Here is a 22,829-nt window from a genome sequence, read left to right on the forward strand (position 1 = left end):
GCTGGCCCCTCCGCTCGTGGAGGTCCTCCGTGACATCGAGCCCCATCAACTGCAGAAGGAGCAGGTTCTGCACCCTTTTCTGGAGTCGCAACAGCTTTCCCCACCTCTCTCCCGCCTTCCGAACACCCTTGAGGACAAAGAACCTCTTGATGTTCTCCTTCACCGTCTCCCACCAGTCGCCCGGAGACTCAAAGAGGGGTTTCATGGTTCTCCAACCGGCGTACTCCCTCTTTAGCTCCTCGACGTTCTCTGGGGTCAACAGAGTCGTGTTGAGCTTCCACGTCCCCATGCCGGCCTGCTGGTCCTCCTGTAAGTGACAGTCAGCCAGCAGGAGGCAGTGGTCACAGAAGAACACCGGCTCGACGCCGATGGACCTGACCGAGAACGCCCATGACACAAACAGGAAGTCTAACCTTGAGCAGATACACCTGGTCGCAGCCAGACGGGTCTATCTCCGCTGCGCTCCGTCTGCAGGGGTGCTGAAGACGTCGAGCAGCTTGGTGTCCTGCACCGTGCCCATCAGGAATCTGGACGTGACGTCCAGTTGACTCCCGCCACCCGCTGACCCCACGCCGGATCTTCCATCTGCATCGATGATGCAGTTGAAGTCTCCGCCTAGGGTGACCGGCCTGGACGTAGCCAGCAGGGGTGGAAGCCGCTGCAGGACGGCCAACCGCTCACTCCGTACCACTGAGGCGTACATGTTTATCACCCTCAGGGGAGCGTTCCTGTAGGTGACATTAGCCACTTGGAGGCGACCCCCACCACCACCTCCTGAACTTGAGAGATGGTGATGTTGCGCCCCCACAGCAGAATAGCCAGGCCCAAGGAGCGACAGTCGTTAACCCCCGACCAGATCGAAGGCCCACAGGTCCAGGCGCCGGACCATTTCCTGTACCTGCTGAGGTGCGGTATCCCGCACTCCTGCAGAAACAGGAGGTCCACCTTGACGGTGGTCAGGTAGGCCAACGTGGACACACATCTTGCGGTCGACTTGACGCTGCGCACATGAATGCTCGCAACTCGTACCCCCATTGTGGGCAGTGACCGCAGTACCCTCCCCAAGTCCAAGGTCCAGCCCCTCCATCTGTCCCCTCATGCCCATTGCCCGGGCTAACTGCTGGACGCTCTCCGGGCTCAGGAAACCGTCCGTGCTGCCTTCCGGGTGGCATCCCCCCAATCGGGGGTACGGAGGCAGGAGAGTCTGGTTCTGGGTCAGGCTGGGACATGCTGTTTCCTCCTTCCCACCTGAAAGTTCCAGGGGGCCCTCCAGTGCCCCAGCGGCGCGTGGCTGGGTGTCGGAGGGAGCCTCAGGATGCCTCCTGTCACCTGGAAGCGTGGTGCTGCTTTCCTTCTCCCTTGAGATCTTTAGCTTCTGCTTTGGGCGGGCCTCCTCCGAATCTCCCTCGTCAGAGGAGCTCTTATAGCCCGCCTGTAGCTGTCTCTTCCCGCCTGATGGTTGCAGTGCCTGGACCCGCCAGCACGCCTTCCTCCTCGCTTTCCGGACCGTCGTCCACTCCCCGGGTCACCTGTCGCCTCCTCCATCGACTCTGGGTTGTCCGGGGGGAGCGGAGCCTCCAGGGGCGCTTTGCCGGCCTCGGGTCCATCCTGCAGGGCTGGGCCCTCCTGCACGACCTGGCCCTCCTGCACATTAGGGGGGCCCTTGCAGGGCCCTGGTGCCTTCCTCTCCTCCAGAGGGGCTGGCCCCGCATTGCCCCTGCCGGCGACCTGGGCATAAGTGGTCCCCTGCCGCGGGCATGCCGTATAGTGGTGGCCTGCTTCCCTGCAAAGGTTGCAGTTTTTTGTTGTGGGCAATGCTTTGCAAGGTGTCCCTCCTCCCTGCAGTTCCTGCAGATGGCGGCTTTGCAGTCGGCCGCCACGTGACCTGACCTACCACAGGCATGGCAGACTTTAGGTTGCCCTGCTTAGGTCAGGTAGCCCTTGCTCCCGCCGATCGCAAAGCTGGAAGGTGGGTGTACGATGTTCCTGTCCGCGCTCGTCCTCAGCGTCACCTTGACCTCCCTCTTACTGGTCCAGATCCCGAAGGGGTCCATGATGTTGGTTAGGTCCCCTTCCACCTTCACGTACCTTCCAAGGAAGGTCAGGACATCAACTGCTGGCACATGCGGGTTGTACATGTGTACAGTCACCATACGGCTCCTCTGCGCTGGCATCACAAACAGCGGGACAGCGGTCAATACAGAGAGGAGGCCCTTGTCTCCTTTCTCCTTGAAAACCTCCAGGAAGCGCTCGCAAAGCTTGGCACTCCTGAAGGTTACATCGTTAAAAACCTCCTCCGGGGAAATCCTGCAGGCAGTAAATGTCCGCAGTGAACTCACAACAGTCCAGCAGGACCCTCTTCACGAAGAAGGTGCGGTCCACAGGTGCACCTTCATCCACCTTCTTCATGGAGACGCGGATGGTGTTCCGGACCCCCTGACCCAGGGCACGGGCACGAGCACTCGCCGCAGCCATCATTGCAGGTTGGCTGCTCCCCGGAACCAGCATCAAGATCCGCCGGTTGCATGGGTGCACAGCCAACCCGACGTCTTCCTTCCACCTCCAACACAGTCGCGCTCTCCTCTTCTCGGTCCACAAAAGAATGGGTCTTTATTTTGTTCCAGATGTAAGCTGGTTCACTGAGCTGGAAGGTTTGTTCCCAGATATTTCGTCACCATTCTAGGTAACATCAATAATAAGCTTCCGGTGAAGCGCTGGTATTATGTCCCGCTTTCTGTTTGTGTTTAGGGTTCCTTGGGTTGGTGATGTCATTTCCTGTGTTGGTGGTGTCATTTCCTGTCCTTTTTCTCAGAGGGTGGTAGATAGGCTCCAAAACAACACACGTTGATTCGGATGATGTTACCTAGAATGGTGACGAAACGTCTGAAAACGAACCTTTCAGCTCAGCGAGCAAAGTTGCATCCAGATTCTGCAGTAAGTTGCCTCCTGTCCACAGTGTACAAGAGGTAATAGGAACTGTAGATGCTAGAGAATCCAAGATCACAAGGTGTAGAGCTGGATGAGCACAGCAGGTCATGCAGCATCGTAGGAGCAGGAAAGCTGACGTTTCGGGCGTAGACCCTTCATCAGTTTGGGTCTAGGCCTGCAATGTCAGCATTCCTGTTCTTAAAATGCTACTTGGCTTGCTGTGTTATCTACAATGTATAAGGCACAGGTTAGGACTATGTTGGAGTACTGCTTGTTTGGATGAGTGAATAGTCAAGAAGTTGACATCAAGCAGGACAAAGCAAATGCTTGACTTACACCCCACCTGAAACATTAGCTTGCTCCACTGCTTATCAACAGTGGTAGCAGTGTACCTTGTCCAAGCAAGTATAATGGTATTCACCAAGACTCCTTTGATAGCACCTTCCAAACTTATGAACTGTACTGTCCAGAAGGACAAGGCAGCAAATGTTCCTGCAAGTTCTCCTCAAAGTTCCACACCATCCTGATTTGCATCCATGCCACTGGCCCTTCACTTGCTCAAAATCCTGGAACTTCCTTCCTAACAGCGCTGTTGGTATAATCACACCAGATGAATGATGGTGGTTCAAATCAGTGGTTCCCCTTATTGAGCAAAATTAGGGTTGGGCAACAAATGCTGGTCCTGGCATTGGTAACCATGTAATGTGAAAGAATAACAAAACAACTTGGATCCAATAGGAAGTTGCCATAATTTAAATTACAGGACAGATGGGGGATATTCTGCCTCTGACACCTGTGGAGTTCTTAGTCGGCGATTGATTTTTTTTTTGTTTATTCATCCATTTATTTCTGTGTTTATTTATTTGTGTTATTTCATTTATTAATTCTTGTTTATTTAATTATTTAATGGTCTGTTTAATTATTTAATTATTTCATTCCTTCCTCCTGTCCGCCTTTTGGATTGTTACAACTCCATTTTGATTCTATGTTGGTTTCTAAAACCTGGCCACTGTCATTTAACGTCACTTGATATTTATATAGCCCTCAATTCAACAACCTTTTCAAGGACAACTCCGGACAGGTAATAAATGCTGGCCAGCAATTGGCGCCCACATCTCAAGAATTTTTTGAGAAAAGAACCTTTCTCAAATTATCATTAACTGAAAGCTGGGCATCACACAAGATATCAAATCACACAAACTTTGTTGGATTTTGGACCATCATCAATATGAGTGATAGCTTTTCTTCCCAAAAGCACGAAGGCTAGCACATTGAAATGCAAGACATAATCATAGAATCCATACAGTGTGGAAACAGGCCATTCAGCTCAACATGCCCACACCATCCCACGAAGACCCATTCCCCTACCCCTAAATTTCCCTTGTCTAACCCACCTAACCTAAACATCCTGGGGCACTGTGGGCAATTTAACATAGCTAATCAACCTAGCCTGCACATCTTTGGACTGTGGGAGGAAAACGGGCACCCAGAGGAAACCCCTGTATGATGGCAAAGAAAGAAATTTGTTCACCTACAAAATTCTGCTTCACAAGCATGCAGTATATTAATGCAGTTACATTGGAACAGCAGTTACAGTTCTTACTGTTTTCCTCCTCTCACTCAGAAGGCTAAGAATTCAGTTCCAATTAGCGGTTTGAACACACAGCCGAGGCTGACACTTCAACATGAACTAAGGGAACAGTGAATTGTCATTGTGGTTCCTTTTGAACAAGTGGTAACCAAGAACCTATTTGTCTGCTTAGCTAGATAAGAAAGGACTCCCATTGCTCATGTTTTCTTTTAGTGTCCAAGCCATATTTTCTGCCTTAATTGTTCCACAGTGCTTGAATGTTTGCACCGATAGATGAGTGAACGAGGGGATGTTCCGTCTAAAGTTTTGGTAAAGATCTGTAGCTCAGATTGTGGATGCGACCGTTGACTTGCTTGTTGAACTGGCTTGTTTTCGTTCAGATGTTTCATCACTGTGCTAGGTGACATCGCCAGTACAGCATCCGATGAAGCAACCTTATTCTATTCCGCTTGGAATTTATATTGTCCGGTCCGTTATGATGAGTCCTGTCCTTTCTGCTTTGAATCCGTATGGGTTTATATATGGGATCCAATTCTATGTAAAAACCGAAAGAACTTCAGATGCTGTAAATCAGGAACAAAAACAAAGTTGCTAGAGAAGCTCAGCAGGGTCACCAGACATGAAATGTTAACTTTTTTTTTCCCCTCACCGATGCTGCCAGACCTGCTGAGCTTCTCCAACAACTTTGATTTTTTTTATCCAATTCTATATGTTTGTTGATTGAAGTATGGGTGGAGAACCATGCCTCTAGGAATTCCTGTGCGTGTCTATGTTTGGCTTGGGCCACTATGATTACTTTGTTCCTGTTAAATTGATGGCCATCATTGTCTGAGTGTACTGATATTAAAGTGAGTTTGTCGTGCCGTTTTTGTGCTGTGGGCTTGTGGGACACCATGATTCCTAATGGTCGTAGGAGACCTAACACACTCTATGTTCCTGATGTAGGGAAGTGTGGTAAAGTGTGTTTGGTCTCCTAAGACCATGAGGAATCATGGTGGCCCACAAGTCCACAGCCACTCTACGACAAGCACTTGCAAGGATTAAAGACTCCATTCGATGACATGCAGAACGAATGTGGTTCACAAAATAACACGCAACGACTGCCACAAACATTACATTGGACAGACAGGAAGGAAACTAGCCATCAGAATATGTGAACATCAGATAGCAACAAAACGGCACGACGAACTCTCCTTAATATCGGTACACTCAGACAATGAAGGCCATTAATATAACTAGGAACAAAGTAACCATAGTGGTTAAATAAACATATAGAATTGGGCCCCATATACAAACCTGTACAGATCAAAACCGGATATAACAACAGTACTCACCATAATGGGCAGTATAAATTCCAAGTGGAGTAGAATAACATTGCTTCATTGGAGGCTCCACTGATGATATCATCTAGCATGGATGATGAAATGTCTGAACGAGAACAAGCCAGCTCGGCAAGGATGTTCAATGGAAGAACAAAGAAGGGGAGAGAGGAATATTGTTGAACTGGTGTCTATTTAGATCTGTGTATGTTTCATGATGATGGTCATGGTGTAGAAACCAAGAAAGGAGCCAACATGATGATTGTAGTGTGGTTCAGTTTCAAGGAGACTTCTTGAAGTCTAGAAAATTGTATGCTGGCTAAAATAGTTCAAAACTCTTGTTTATTTGAATGACTTCTAAAGCTGAATTGAACTTCAGGAGATAGCCAAGCTGAGGAGAGCATATTTAAGGACTCGAGAGTTACAGAATACTAGAACTAGGAATGTTTTTACGATATTAGTAATTTTTGTGTTGAAATGGGAGCGTACAGTTGAGAGATGGTTAGAGGAGATTTGAAGGGAAAGCCTTGATGAACAAATCAGGTAAGTTTTTTTTTTAAACTTTCTGATAAGGGGACTAGCAGGGATGGCAGTGCAGGTAGAGGAATGTTCCTCCTGCATGATGTATGAGGTGAGGGATGCCATTAGTGTCCCATCCAAATACGTCTGCAGGAAGTGTGCCCAACTCTTGCTCCTCCAAGACCATGTTAGGGAACTGGAGCGGGAGCTGGATGAACTTCGGATCATTCGGGAGGCAGAGTCAATGATAGACAAGAGTTACAGGGAAGTAGTTACTCCTAAGCGTGAAGAAAGCTGGGTAACTGTTAGAAGGGGGAAAAAGCTGTCAGTGCAGGGATCTCCTGTGGAAGATCCCCTGAAAAACAAGCATACCGTTTTGGATACTGTTGTGGGGGGATGACTTACCAGGAGCATGCACTGGGTTGCAGGTCTCTGGCATGCACCGAAGGGAAGGGAGGATAGGAACAGAGTGTTAGCCATTGGGGACTCAATAGTTAGAGGGACTGGTAGGTTTGTTGGGAACGAAAGAGACTCCCCATTGGTGTGTTGCCTCCCAGTGCCAGGGTCTGTGATGTCGTGGATCGTGACTTTGGGGACCTGAAGTGAGAGGGTGACCAGCTCCAGGTCGTGGTCCACATAGGCACCAACAACACAGGTAGAAAGAGGCATAGGGATGTCAGGCAGAATTTCAGGGAGTTGGGGTGGAAACTGAGAGCTAGAACAAACAGAGTGGTTATCTCTGGTTTGTTACCCGTGCCACATGATAGTGAGGCAAAGAACATGGAGAGATTTCAGCTGAACACTTGGTTGCAGGGATGGTGCAGGAGGGAGGGCTTCAGGTACGTGGACAATTGGGGCTCATTCTGGTGAAGGTGGGACCTCTACAAACAGGACGGTCTCCACTTGAACCAGAGGGGCACTAATATCCTGGGTGGGAAATTTGCTAGTGCTATTTGGGTGGATTTAAACGAGCTCAGAAGCGGGATGGGAAACTGAGGTGTAGTTCTAGTACACAGGAGGATGAGAGTAGGGAGGACATGGACAGGATCTCACTGTCACAGGAGTGTGCTGGCAGACAGCAAGCTGGATTGAAGTGTGTCTACTTCAATGCCAGGAGTTTCCGGAATTAGGTAGGTGAGCTTGCAGCATGGATAGTTTCCTAGGACTTCGATGTTGTGGCCATTTCAGAGATATGGATAGAGCAGGGTCAGGAATGGATGTTGCAGGTTCCAGGGTTTAGATCTTTCATTAAGATCAGGAAAGGTGGTTTTGTTAGTCAAGGACAGTATAACGGTGGCTGAAAGAACTTTTGATGAGGAGTCTTCTACTGAGGTGGTATGGGCCGAAGTCAGAAACAGGACAGGAGTGGTAACACTGGAAGTTTTTTTATAGGCCTCCGCAAAGTTTCAGGGATGTGGAGGAGAGGATTAGCAAAACTATTCTGGGCAGGAGTGAAAGGAACAGGGTGGTCATTATGGGAGACTTTAACTTTTCTAACATTGACTGGAATTGCTACAACTCTAGTACGTCAGATGGATCAGTTTTTGTCCAATGTGTGCAAGAGGGTTTCCTGACACAGTATGTCAAAGGGCCAACAAGAGGGGAGGCCACACTGGATCTGGTATTTGGTAATGAACAAGGTCAGGTGTTTGATTTAGTGGTAGGTGAGCACTTTGGAGAGAGTGACCATAATTCGATTACGTTTACTTTAGCGATGGAACGGGACAGGAACATACCAGAGGGCAAGAGTTATAGATGGGGGAAGGGCAATTATAATGCGATTAGGCAAGACTTGGGAGGCATAGAATGGGTTAGCAAAATGCAGGCTATGGGGACAATCGAAATGTGGAGCTGATTTAAGGAACAGATATTGCGTGTCCTTGATAGGTACGTCCCTGTCAGGCAGGGAGGAAGCGATAAGGTAAAGGAACCGTGGTTTACTAAAGAAATTGTATCTCTTCTTAAGTGGAAGAGGGAGGCTTATGTGACGATGAGACAAGATGGTTCAGATGAGGTGATGGAGAATTACAGATTAGCTAGGAAGGATTTGAAGAGCGAGAGGGGACATGAGCAGACATTAGCAGGTAGAATAAAGGAGAACCCTAAAGCTTTCTATAGGTATGTGAGGAATAAGAGGATGACGAGGGTACGAATAGGGCCAGTCAAAGACAGAAGTGGGAAGTTGTGTGTGGACCCTGTGGAGATCAGAGAGGTGCTAAATGATTATTTCTCATCTGTTTTCACTGAGGAACAGGAGAATATTGCAGAGGAGATGACCGAGTTACAGGCTACTAGAATTGAAAGGATTAAAGTTAGTAAGGAGGAGATGTTATCATTTCTAGAAGGTGTGAAGGTAGATAAATTCCCTGGGCCAGATGGGATTTTTTCGAGGATTCTCTGGGAAGCTAAGGAGGAGGTGGCGGAGCCTTCGGCCTTGATCGTTGAGTCGTCATTGTCTACAGGTTTCGTACCAGAGGACTGGAGGATTGCAAATGTTGTGTCCTTGTTCAAAAAGGGCAGTAGGGATGACCCAGGTAATTATAGACCTATAAGCCTTACGTCTGTTGTAGGAAACGTTTTGGAAAGGATTATAAGAGATAGGATTTATAATCATCTAGCGAGCAACAATTTGATTGGAGATAGCATGGATTCGTCAAGGGCAGGTCGTGTCTCACAAACCTCATTGAGTTTTTTGAGAAGGCAACCAAACATGTGGATGAGGGTAGGGCAGTTGACGTGGTGTACATGGACTTCAGTAAAGCTTTAGATAAGGTTCCACATGGTAGGCTGTTGGAGAAAATGTGGAGGCATGGGTTTGAGGGAGATTCAGTAGTTTGGATTAGAAACTGGCTTTCTGTAAGAAGGCAACGAGTGGTGGTTGATGGAAAATATTCAGCCTGGAGTCCGGTCACTAGTGGTGTGCATCAAGGATCTGTTTTGGGACTACTGCTGTTTGTCATTTTTATAAATGGTGTGGACGCAGGCTTAAGTGGATGGGTTAGTAAGTTTGCAGATGACACTAAAGTCGGTGGAGTGGGTGGACAGTGTGGAAGAATATTGCAGGTTGCAGGAGACTTGGATAAATTGCAGAATTGGGCTGAAAGTTGGCAAATGGAGTTTAATGTGGATAAATGAGGTGATTCAGTTTGGGAGGAATAATAGGAAGGCAGAATACCAGGTCAGTGGAAGGATTCTTGGAAGTGTGGATGTGCAGATGGATCTTGGTGTCCATGTACATAGATCCCTGAAAGTTGCCACACACGATAGTGCTGTTAAGAAGGCTTACGGTGTGTTCGGTTTTATTGTTCGAGGGATTGAGTTCTGGAGCCGTGATGTCATGCTGCAACTGTACAAAATGCTAGTGCGGCCTCACTTGGAATATTGCGTGCAGTTCTGGTTGCCCCATTACAGGAAGGATGTGAAAGCATTGGAAAAGGTGCAGATTTACCAGGATGTTGCCTGGTCTGGAGCAAAAGTCTTATGAGGAAAGGCTGAGGGACTTGGGTCTGTTCTCATGGGAGAGAAGAAGGCTAAGAGGGGAATTAGTAGAAACATACAAGATGATCAGAGGATTAGATAGGGTGGACAGTGAGAGTCTTTTTCCAAGGTTGTTGACGTCGGCTTGTACAAGGGGGCATAGCTACAAATTGAGGGATGATAGATTTAAGACAGATGTCAGAAGCAGGTTCTTTACTCAGAGTGGTAAGGGCATGGAATGCCCTGCCTACCAATGTAGTTAACTCAGCCACATTAGGGGCATTGAAACAGTCCTTGGATAAGCATATGGATGATGATGGGATAGTGTAGGGGGAGGAGCTTAGATTAGTTCACAGGTTGGTGCAACATCGAGGGCAGAAGGGCCTGTTCTGTGCTGTATTGTTCCATGTTCTGTGTTCTAACTAAATGAAACCAAAAAATCTCCAACCAGTACACATATCAAACTAGTACACAGTAAGTGTGGAATCTTCCTGTTGTGTATAAGTATCTGACTTGAGTTTATTGGTGTATGTGAAATGGGTTTAGAAGAAAAGTTAAGCAATTAAATTTAGTTTCGAGAATGTATTCTTACTGCACTTTACATATCTTTTAATGTAACTGAGCATCTTGAGGTTGGAAGTAATTATGACTATCCATGTGCTTTGATTATTTTTATTTGTGTGGAAGCAATTATTTTGATTTAAACTGTGAAATTTGTGGCTTCATTCATAGTAAATACCTAGATTTTCAGATTTTTAAAAGAACATGTTACTGACCTCTACTGAGATTATAGCAATTGGGATATTACTCAGCACCAGCTTAATAGGACTCAGAATTTTTCTCTAATTAGTTGTTCTTTTCTAATATGTTGTCAGTATAAATTCTGATCAGTTCAGAATTTGTTAATTTTCAATGTGCTACAGTCAAATATGTTTGCTCTGTAGGTATTTTGGTTTATTTAATTACTTTTGATTTAACAATGTATTTATATCCAAAATAATTTCCATACAGGCTAAGTGAGGCAGTAGGCCCAACGGAGACATCAATAGCCCCAAGGAGAAGACCTAAAGCCAATAGTGCTGTAAATACAAATGTTTTTCCAATCCAGAATACAGTAACTCCAATGAAAACTGTAATCTCAAGTGCCTGTGGAAATCTTGGCCGAAAAGGTAATACCCATATCTTTCAAATTATGTGCCCAATTTTAAATTACCACTTTTTTATTAGCTTACTATTTGTATGATTTCTCATAGTTGCTGCACAAGCTGAGAATGGACATTTCTTCCATACGGCTCAGGAGACCAGTCAACAGCATCATAGGGTCCTGCAGCAGATACAACAAGGAGACTTGAAGCAACATCAACTCCAACAGTTGCAACAGCAACAGATAATTAATAGTCAGACTCAAAAGGTAGTAGTGTCAAGCATTTGTTTGCATCATTTTTAAAAAAAATTATTAAAATCTTAACTTATGATATGCTAGTCACTTTCACAGTGAAATAATTTTCAGGCTGCAGCACATCAGAATGGCAAACTGCAGAACTGTGGGGCATGGGTTCTGTAACAAATCTAATTTACATAATCGCAGAAACATAAATAGCAACATGAGTAGGCCATTTAGCCCCTTGAGACTGGTCCAGCATTCAACTGGATCACAACTGACTTTCTGTGCCATTCATCACCATCGAACAATCCCGATATTCCTTGATTTCTTAATTCTTCAGAATCTCCATCATGAACATACTGTATGACTAAGTTAGCACAAATTTCTTGGGTAGTGAATTCCCAAGACTCATCACCCTCTGAAAAAATATCATCTCAGCATTAAATGGCAAATTTCTTTATCCTGATAGTGTCCCAGGTTCTAGACCCCCACCCACCCTTCCCTGTTTCGTTCTGCTCTCCTCCCTCTGCTCAACCACTCTCAATCCATATACGCGTGCGCGCACACGTACACGTACACACCTCAATTCTGAAGAATATGGTCCCAGTCTCCTCAGCTGTCCTGACACAGCAATGTTGCCATCCCATTAATAAGCGTGGTGCACTTTTATTGCACTACGTCTATGGTGATTATATCTTTCCTTGGATATGGAGACCACAGTTGTATGCAATATTCTACTTGCTGTCTCACCAAAATCATTTAAAATTGTAGCAAAACAATTTTATTTCTGTACACCAGTCCTCTTGCAACACAAGTCAAGTTGTCTTCCCAATTGCTTGCTTCCACTACATGTTAGCTTTCAGTCACTCTTGAACAAGGGCACCCAGGTCCCTTTGGGAAGCAGCACTTCCCAATATCTCACCATTTAAGAAATACTCCACTTTGGTAGCAAAAGAAAACAAAGTAGATTTTATTTTCATATTCTATGCCATCTGCCATGTCCTTGACCACTCATTTAACATTTCAAAATCCCCTTACAATCTCCCTTGGCCCTACTCTCAAAACTCCGGTTGGATTCAGTGTCGTCTTATCAGCAAATTTGGAAATATTTAATTTGGCCACATCCAAATCATGAAAATACATTTTGAATAGCTGGAGCGCAAACACTGACCCTTCCTGAATGCCATGAGTTCGAACCTGTGAATGATTTGTTTATTTCTACTGTTTTCTGTCTATTAATCAATCCCCAATCCATAACAGTACCTCCAATCCCATGTTCTCCAATTTTGTTCACTAGCCTCTTACTTTTCAAAAGCCATCTGAAAAATCCAAAGGGACCACATCCACTGTTTCTCCCACATGTATTTTGCTCATTACGTCCTTAAATTTAAACACTATTTCTATTTCATAAATCCACATTTACTCTGCTCAATCCAACTGTTATTTTGTAATTGTCATTAACAATTTCCATATGAATGATATTAGGCATTCAGTTCTGTAGTTCCCTATTTTCTTCCTCCTTTTTTGAATAGTGGGGTTACATTTTGCTACTTTCCCATCTGCAAGAACCATGCCAGAATTATAAAGTTTTACAAGATAGCAATGCACTCACTCCTTCCAACACTGAGATGCTGATCATCAGGCCCAAGTGGAGTTGCATTAATTTTTCCAGTATTACTGATACCAATTTCTTTTTAGTTCCATGATGTCCATTGTCTCTTGGTACTGTTGTATTTCTGGGAAGGCCTTTGTATTTTTAGTGAAGACAGACACAGTATTGGTTTCGTTTCTCTGCCAATTTATTAATATTATTATTCCTTCATTGTTTTTATTCTGCATAATGAATTCGCCTATTCTGTGTCTGTGATGGACTCACATCTGTCTTTACGAATCTTTTTCTTTTGTAAATACCTTTTTTATTTCTCACAAGTTTACATTTCTAATCTATTTTCCCTTTTTTACTATCTTGGTCCTCCTTTGCTGAATTCTAGAACGCTCCCAACCATCAGACCTGTTACTTTTATCGGTAACGTCATTAGCTTCTTCCTTTGATCTAATAAAACCTTCAACTTTTCTCATTGGCCATGATTTGATCAATTTTCATGTTGGGTTTTGTGCCTTAGTGTCACGTTAATGTGTTGGTATTTGCATTAGTAAACTATGTGCTGATTCTTTAAATGCCAGCCATTGTTTGTCTGCTGTCATGCCCTTTTCATGTAGTTTTTCAATCTGTCACACCCAACTTACCTCATTACTTTATCGTTTCCTTGAAAATTTGAACAGCTATATTCAGACTGAACTACATCATTGTTAAACTTAATATAAAATTCTATCAATATTCACTAAGACATTTTTCCAATGAAATGATTAATTAACCCTTTCTCATTGCATAATTCTTAAAACTAAAGTAGCCCATTCTCTAGTTGGTCCCTCAAAATATTGTTCTAAAAAACTACCTCGTATAATTTCCAGGTGTTGTCCTTTGATTTGAAGACCCATTGATTGTATTACCCTTATTGCATGCCTTCTAATTTCCTGATGTGTCGTATGCTGTACATTACAACTAGCGTTTGGCCCAGAAATACTTACTAGCAATTTTTGCTGTTCTTTGATTTTTCTTAGTACTACCCAGCCTTATTTTATAGATTTTTATAGAATCCCTATAGCGTGGAAGCAGGCTATTTTGGCCCATCGAGACCACGCCAACCGTCCAAAGAGCATCCCATCCAAGGCCCACCCAAGCCCCCACCCCAAACCCTGCATTTCCCATGGCTAATCCACCTAGTTTACATATCCCTGGACACAGTAGGAAATTTAGTTAGATAAGTCCACCGAACCTCCACATCTCGTTTCCTCCCACAGTCAAAAAAGAGCACCCAGAGGAAACCCATGCAGCCATGGGGAGAATGTGTGCAAACTCCAAACAGACAGACATCTTGATCTTCCAAGACAGACATTTAGATCCTCCCTGACAATATTAACGATTTCATTGTTTGTTAACAGTGCCACCCTGCCTCCTGGATAACAAAGTGTGAAGCTGGATGAACACAGCAGGCCAAGCAGCATCTTAGGAGCACAAAAGCTGACGTTTTGGGCCTAGACCCTTCATCAGAGAGGGGGATGGGGAGAGGGTTCTGAAATAAATAGGGAGAGAGGGGGAGGCAGACCGAAGATGGATAGAGGAGAAGATAGGTGGAGAGAAGACTATAGGTGGGCAGGTAGGGAAGGGATAGGTCGGTCCGGGGAGGACGGACAGATCGAGGGGGCGGGATGAGGTTAGTAGGTAGGAAATGGAGGTGCGGTTTGAGGTGGGAGGATGGAATAGGTGAGAACAAGAACAGGTTAGGGAGGCGGGGATGAGCTGGGCTGGTTTTGGGATACAGTGGGGGGAGAGAAGATTTTTGAAGCTTGTGAAGTCCACATTGATACCATTGGGCTGCAGGGTTCTCAAGCGGAATATAAATTGCCTCCTATTCCTTTTTTGGCTATCCTTTGCAAATTTAGAAAATTCTTGAAATTTCTGTTCCCAGCCTTAGTCACTCTTTGCCATTTTTTTAAATGAAAGTAGCAGTCGCTGCTGAGAGAATTCATGTTAATCTTATTTTTTTTGGATGGTTTACTCATCCCTTCAAAAGTTTTATTTCTCCCAAGTCAACACTTAAATCTTGGGTCCCTGGAATGATGCCTACAAAACTGCAGGAAAGGGCATGGAACTTGTGCTACAAATGTCTATTTTATTAATGGGTTGTAATACATCTTGCAATTATTTCTGTGAATCTGTAGTAATTACAGTTTAGAAGTGTTGTACAGCATGGAACTAGACCCTATGTTCCATTTTGTCTGCTCTGACCAGATATCCTAAATTAATTTATCCCCATTTGCCAGCATTTGGCCCACATTCCTGTAAACCCTTACTATTCATGTACCAATCCAGATGTCTTTTTAAATGTTGTAATTGTACCTACTCCCACCATTTCCTCTGGCAGTTTGTTCCATACAAGCACCACCCTCTCCGTGAAAAAGTTGCTGCTTAGGTTGATTTTAAATTTTTCCCTTCTCACCCTCAGCTATGCCATCTAGTTTTAGATTTCCCCCAACCTGCAGAAAAGACCTTGTCTATCTAACCCATCCATGATCCTCACGATTTTAAGTTTCAGTATACTTTGTAATACTTCCAGGGTTTTGCTTTTAAAATTTACCTTTAGAGAAATCTATTAATGTTATGATAACGGGAGAGTATTCTCTCTTCCACTAGTTTATGAATAACCAATATCAAATTTCAAGTAGAACATTGCTACCTTTCTTCAAAGTCTCCAAGCATGAGTGGTTTGATACTGCTGTCAAGATTTAATAATATTATGCATGCTATCCTAAGACCATATTTATCTTCTCTACTGGTGGAAGACAACTTAAAAATATCATCTGTAAAGTTTTACTTCAGCAAGGAGATCTTGAGAAATGCTGGCCGAGTGAATTTAAATATGGTCAAGAATTTCATTATGTTTTGGAGTTTGACTACTTGTTATACTTTACAGTAATGCATGATTTTTAAATTTTTTTCTTAAGCTTGAACATATTGTTATACTTGCGTTGTGAATAAAAGGAGTGATCATGACTCTTTTTATAGCTCTATATATAATTTTTCATTCCTTTGACAGTATCCGCAGGCTTTGCAGCAGTCAGCACAGCGATTACAGCAGCAACAATTAATGATGCAATCAATGTGCTATCAACAGCAGCAAATGCCTCCCTACTCATCTGTGGTAAGAGATTTTTGTAAGGGAGGGATGTATGTGGAGAAGTGAGACGATGAGATACTAATCCAAGGATTATTCAATTTACCCTGAATAACTGTGACATGTACCTTTTTTAAATTTGCATTTCAAAGCTAGCAGAAAGTTCCTTAGAAATGTTGTCAGAGCACATGTGACTATGTCTTTAGAGTCTGAGACAAAATGCATAGAGAATGTTAACTGTTAAAGGTTGTAAGATCATTAATGATCAGAAAAGCCATTTAGTCAATATCTCATAACTTCAAAATTGTAAGCAAGAAAGTTTTGAGTGAGATTGTTGTCAGGATTTGGAAAGCCCTACCTTGAGACTGGTGGAGGCTGATCGCATGTTAGGTTTCAAAAGGGAAGTGGATATATATTTGCAAGTGATGAATTTAGATGGGTCCAGAAATAGGACTGGAGAATGGGATGAGCTGGGTAGCTCTTTCAGAAGCTGGTGCAGACATGTTGGGTCGAATGGCCTCCTGTATTGTAAAATTCCATGATACCAGAATCGAGAAGTATACTAAATATCTTGGATTTTAGCATCTAGTTATAACATTATTCAGATTTTCTTTCTCCCCTCCATGACTATTTGAAAACCCACTCCATGCATTTACGATGATGTAAAGAGCGGTTGTTTTATGTGTCCTAAATTTGACTTTTATTAGTTTGGGTATATTCCCATACACTCTTCTTCCAAATTAATTTGGTGAAATCCCAAATTTGTGTTTTCTCTTTCCTTAACTACTATGAATACCTTTTATAAGCTTATCCTTTAGGTATTCAAAATGCCAGTCCAATGGCAACCATGAAGTATTGTCAAAAACACCCACTAATATTCTTTCTAGAAATAAATCTACTGTCTCTACCTGGTCTGGCCTACATGTGACTCCAGATCTACATTAATATGTTTACCTCTTAAGTGCACACCTACATCCTATGAGCAATTTTAAAGAAACCTTAATTACTACAAAACTACCAGTCTAAACCATTGTTGTTTTTGCACCTTTCACTACCCTTGTGTTCACACCCTTTTTCTTGCTGCCTATATCCATCCTGTTGCACCATGATAGTCATCAGCCTCCACACTCCTTAAGTGTGGAATAGTTTTCCTAATGTCATGTTGACAGAAAACTGTTTCTCTAAACAAGTCTTTGGTCACCATTCTGACACTTATCATTTCTATTCCATCTGTTTCCCTAGATTTTCAGTGGAGCTTGTGATTATTATTGAACTCTTATAGGGACGAGTTGTACTCATTTTGTTCGACAACAGTTATGTTCAGCAAAAGCCAATTTATTTTCTTTATATCCAGCAGGTAGAACAATACGAACATGCTTTTGCACAACCTCCGCTTGCTGTGCCCCAGCATTCACAATTTCAGTCCTCACCACATGAATACCAAACTACGTCAGTGGGATTTGTTTCTCCAACCTCACCAATATCCCATCAACCTGCTGGCCATCATAGGATCCAGAGTGATTTCTCACATGGTTTAGCTTTTGTGATCACTGGCAATAATCCTTTACAGCCTGTTGGAACAATGACAGTAGAATCTTCCAATAAATCAGTTAGGTGAGTATTCTAGAAAGAAAATGAGAAAGAGTTGATGAGTTTCATCAGTGCATTATTTTTTGGAATATTAACAGTCTAATTCTTCTGTGAAAATAAGAGATCTGTATGCACCAATTATAAATTGGGCAAGACAAATCTACTGTGTTGCACCTCGATTGAATAGAATTGTTTGTGATTTTTCTTCATTGCAATGTTAGAAATTGTGTTACCTTTGTGCAACACTTTGCTGTTCTATCCTATCTGAAGTTCAGAAACCAGACCCCCTCCTATCACCTAAAAGAGCGTTAGGAACAGTTGCGCATGTAAACTTGTCCCGCACTGCAGCTGCCAGCATGTGTTGCTGCTCTTACCACTTATACCGTTAGTAACAGGAGCTTGGATCTGTCAAAGATTGTATAGTCTTAATGCATTACAGTGGGAATTCCTGGTAGCATTCTCTGATGTCAGAGAAACAAATACCATTGTATTTAGCAAAACATAATTTGCTGCCAGATCTCAATCCCAGACTGCAATCTATGTGGGATCACAATCTTGATGAGGTTTTATTTGAGGGCTGTCTCCTTAAGCCAGATCCAAGATGTTTGGTTTTGTGCAAGGGAAGGTGATGGCCTAGAGGTATTATCGCTGGACTGTTAAGCCAGAGACCCTGGGAAGATTCTGGGGACCTGGTTCGAAACCCACCATGGCAGATAGTAGATTTTGAAGACGATAAAATATCTGGAATTAAAGATCTAATGATGAACATGAATCTATTGTTGATTGTTGGAAAAACCCATCTGGTTCACTAATGTCCTTTAGGGAAGGAAGCCTGGCCTACATGTGACTCCAGACCCACAGCAACTTGGTTGTCTCTTAACTGCCCTCTGAGCAATTAGGGATGGGCAATAAATGCTGCCTCACCAGCGACTCCCTCATCCTGTGAATGAATAAAGAAAAAATAAGGGGTTTCTACGCAGTCTGACTTCATTTGTGGATAAGGGGACTCTTAATTCCAGAATAATCATTTTATTTTTCATGTTCAGTAGTTGATTTTTCTCCAGAATTACTTTGACTGAAATATTTAATTGTTTTAACAAGTGCCCTACAAGTACAATAAGCAATTCTCCATATTTGAAGTTCAGAATTTTACTTAGCTGAAATATCCTCTTTCTTTCTCATCACCGTTTACTGAACTGCCAGAAGTCTGTTTTACACAAGAAACATTTGCTAAATAATAGACAAACTGAATACAAAATGTTACACTTGATGAAGGGTTTCACAGACCTAAAAATATGCAATTTTCTTTTCTATTAATGAAAGGACTGAAATGTTAGAACTGAAGAATCTTATTTGACTGACAGTGCTAGCTTTTATTCTCTCCCCAGTTTCAGGTAGTTTCTTTTTTCACTTAATATTTCTAGTGTTTTGCTTCTATCATAGTTGTCTTAGTGCCAAGTGACAGTATTAAAACTTCAAATTCGCATGTTTAGGAAGTCTTGTCTCCAATTCTTGTGCCACCAACAAACAGCCTTCAAAAAAAAGTCATGAGTTTAATTTCACACAAATGTCATCATCCCTATCTATGAATCTGCCCTATAGTCCTGAAGGCTATCCCACATCAATTTAACACTGTGTCCACATGAATTCCTTTAAAGCCATACTTCTGCCATTTTGTTGGAAGAGGGCTGCTGGCCAGTCAGATGGCTGGCAGCTCACTAGTCCCAGAAACTCCATGCAGTAAAGATGGCCACTACTGGTCAGCCAGTCCTTATAAACAGGAGCCCAGATTCGGATGTCAGAGTATCACTGGAACTAGTCTGGCCTGCCCTAAAAAGGAGTGATATGGTGCCTGGTTTGAAAGATCAGGGGGAAGGTCAAAAGCTATGGACTTTGGGTGGCAACTGTCTGAAACCAGTGCGTGCAACAAAAGCTAAAGATTGATTTGATGAGTCAAAGTCAGCTAAAGCTGTAGCCATTCCATGTGATGTTGGCTCCGTCATGGATCAAATTTGCTAAATAATAGACAAACTGAATACAAAGAAACAACGAAACCTACAGCACAGGATCAGGCCCTTCGGCCCTCCAAGCCTGCGCCGATCAAGATCCTCTGTCCAACCTGTCATCTATTTTCTAACGGTCTGTGCCCATTTGCTTCCTGCCCATCCATGTACCTGTCCAAATATATCTTAAAAGATGCTAACGTGTCTGCGTCTGCCACCTCCGCTGGCAATGCGTTCCAGGCACCCACCACCCTCTGTGTAAAGAACTTTCCACGCATATCTTCCTTAAACTTTCCTCCTCTCACTTTGGACTCATGACCCCTAGTAACTGAGTTCCCCACTCTGGGAAAAAGCTTTTTGCTATCCACCCTGTCTATACCCCTCATGATTTTGTAGACCTCAATCAGGTCCCCCCTCAATCTCCGTCTTTCTAATGAAAATAATCCTAATCTGTTCAACCTCTCTTCATAGCTAGCACCCTCCATACCAGGCAACATCCTGGTGAACCTCCTCTGCACCCTCTCCAAAGCATCCACATCCTTTTGGTAATGTGGTGACCAGAACTGTACACAGTATTCCAAATGTGGCCAAACCAAAGTCCTATACAACAGCAACATGACCTGCCAACTCTTGTACTCAATACCCCGCCCAATGAAGGAAAGCATGCCATATGCCTTCTTGACCACCCTATTGACCTGCGTTGTCACCTTCAGGGAACAATGGACCTGAACACCCAGATCTCTCTATTCATCAATTTTCCCTAGGACTTTTCTATTTACTGTATAGTTTGCCCTTGAATTTGATCGTCCAAAATGCATCACCTCGCATTTGCCCGGATTGAACTCCATCTGCCTTTTATCTGCCCAACTCTCCAGTCTATCTATATTCTGCTGTAATTTCTGATAGTCCCCTTCACTATCAGCTACTCCACCAATCTTAGTGTCATCAGCAAACTTGCTGATCAGACCACCCAGACCTTCCTCCAGGTCATTTACATATATCACAAACAACAGTGGTCCCAGCACAGATCCCTGTGGAGCACCACTGGTGACAGGTCTCCGATTTGAGAAACTCCCTTCTGTACCCTCTGTCTCCTGTTGCCCAGCCAGTTTTTTATCCGTCTAGCTAGCACACCCTGGACCCCATGTGACTTCACTTTCTCCATCAGCCTGCCATGGAGAACCTTATCAAATGCCTTACTGAAGTACAAAATGTTTCACTTGATGAAGGGTTTCACAGACCTAAAAATATGCAATTTTTTTTCTATTAATGAAAGGACTGAAATGTTAGAACTGAAGTATCTTATTTGACTGACAGTGTTAGCTCTTATTCTCTGCTCAGTTTCAGGCAGTTTCTTTCTTCATTTAATATTTCTAGTGTTTTGCTTCTCTCATAGTTGTTTTAATACTGGCACTTGGCACTAAGACTTCAAGCTCGCATGTTCAGGAAGTCTTGTCTCCAATTCTTGTGCCACCAACAAACAGCCTGGGAGGCACATGCCTCACTGGGACTGAGGCAGGCTTGTGCCTCTGCATCTCCTATAGTATTTCAGATAGGTTGAGGGCAGGTATGATTTTCCAATCCATCTCTATGTCCGACTTGCCAGTGGGTTAGCATGTAACCAGCCTCATGGTTTAGGTAAATAGAAATTTTCAGCGTTTGTGCAAAAAGATTCCAGATTTCATTGTTAATAATTATCAAGGAAGAGAGTAAGAATACTATAATTTTGTGATATAATTATTTTAGAGTGATATTTTTACTTAAAATGTGGCAGGTCTTTATTTAAAAATTTCCTATCTAGTGGTAGGAATACAGGATTTTTTCTACATGAGAAAATACCAATTTCAATCCAGTTTGTCTTCTGCCACCCAGGTGGTCTCATAATGTTACCACGTAATTTTTGACTAATCATGGCAATCTTTAACCATTAACCTCAAACAGACCCAGGTATGAGGTGAGACATGCTGGTAGGAACCTTGGTTGCCACATCACTGGATGCTTTCAAACATGAACACTTGCTATACTTCATGTCTGAAACTACTTAAAATTATATCTTAAATCCTAATGAGTTTTTCCATAAATCGAACACATAATAAATAATGTTTGTTTAAACTTACCAGCTTTGCGTTCTACTATATTAGACAAGATAAAGTAGTTTTTCATGGTCAGTATTATCTAGTTCCTTTTAGAATCCCAAAATTAACATTTTTAGATAGAGTTTAAGTTTGCAAAAGAAGTTTAATTTGTACATATTTGTCAGCTATTGTGTTTGTTTGTAATGTGTATGTATACAAATTTATACAGTATTTCACTTAGGATGAAGAGTTTTTTTTCCCTACTTTACAGGCCAACTTCTTTAGAAATGGATGGTATTCCCATTTGTCCACCACAGAATATCAGTAACCCTCCTGACATGTCTGGATGGAATCCATTTGGAGAGGACAACTTCTCAAATTTAACTGAGGAAGAGCTGCTTGATAAGCAATTTGACCAGCTCAGATCATATATGAGTGGTAATGGTTTCTTTTATTTGCTCTTCTTCCACCCACAATTAAAAATAGTACAAGAACAAAATTTAGCTTAAATATGTAACAGATATGCATTGTTTTTTAAACTAGGCTTGAGGTGACTCATAAGTAATTCATAAACAAAATCCCCTTGAACTCTTGACACAAAATACCTTGCTAACATACACTAGTGTATTTATTTGCAGAAGATACGTCTCGTAAGGGGATGCATTCTAATCAATTAATTTGACACTTATTGTCTCAACTTCAGTCAGTAATAATACAATAAATTTCAAAGGAGAACTTTAACTGCACTAGCAGCACCACAGTGAAAAGTTGGGACAGATTTTTTTTAAGACTCAGTAACCTTCGAATGCTAATTTTACACATTATTGACCAAATAGTACTACCTTATTTATTTGATCTCTGCATATCTCCTCGTTGTTACTTAGTTGTAAGTCCACCAGTCATTAAAGGTCCTTTTTCCCAGCCTTCAGAGAAATCTCGAACAAAATTCCAGCAGAACTGCTCATGCCATTGATTCCTCCCACACAACTACATCAAGATGAAGGATGAATCTACGATTGTATTCAAATTTCCAAGGATTCACTCTTTTCAACCAAAGCGTACCTACTGTCACATATTGTCTGCTGCTCAAAAGAGTAAACAGCTTTTTCACTTTGTTTTGCTGCCTGTCACTCCATCTCTCTCTCTGCTGTCATACTCAGCAGAAGCTTTGTTCAGTGTTTTTCTTGGAAGAGCAGCAACTTTCTTA

The 22,829-nt window shown here is 42.9% G+C and overlaps 1 protein-coding gene across 3 annotated transcripts in view; it reads left to right on the forward strand.

Moving 5' to 3' along the window:
- The window catches only part of bmp2k (BMP2 inducible kinase), a 133,684-nt gene that overhangs the window by 96,111 nt on the left and 14,744 nt on the right, over positions 1 to 22,829 (forward strand). For 2 of the 3 annotated variants that reach the window (XM_048562666.2, XM_048562843.2), the window contains 5 exons: positions 10,846 to 11,003; positions 11,088 to 11,245; positions 15,877 to 15,981; positions 17,309 to 17,568; positions 21,894 to 22,060. In XM_048562666.2, the coding sequence (XP_048418623.1) occupies positions 10,846 to 11,003; positions 11,088 to 11,245; positions 15,877 to 15,981; positions 17,309 to 17,568; positions 21,894 to 22,060 (848 nt within the window). The remainder of the gene's footprint in view (positions 1 to 10,845; positions 11,004 to 11,087; positions 11,246 to 15,876; positions 15,982 to 17,308; positions 17,569 to 21,893; positions 22,061 to 22,829) is intronic. The other variant, XM_048562755.2, reaches the window with a different exon arrangement.

The sequence above is a fragment of the Stegostoma tigrinum genome, chromosome 1, assembly GCF_030684315.1.
Source record: "Stegostoma tigrinum isolate sSteTig4 chromosome 1, sSteTig4.hap1, whole genome shotgun sequence".
Classification (NCBI taxonomy): Eukaryota; Metazoa; Chordata; class Chondrichthyes; order Orectolobiformes; family Stegostomatidae; genus Stegostoma; species Stegostoma tigrinum.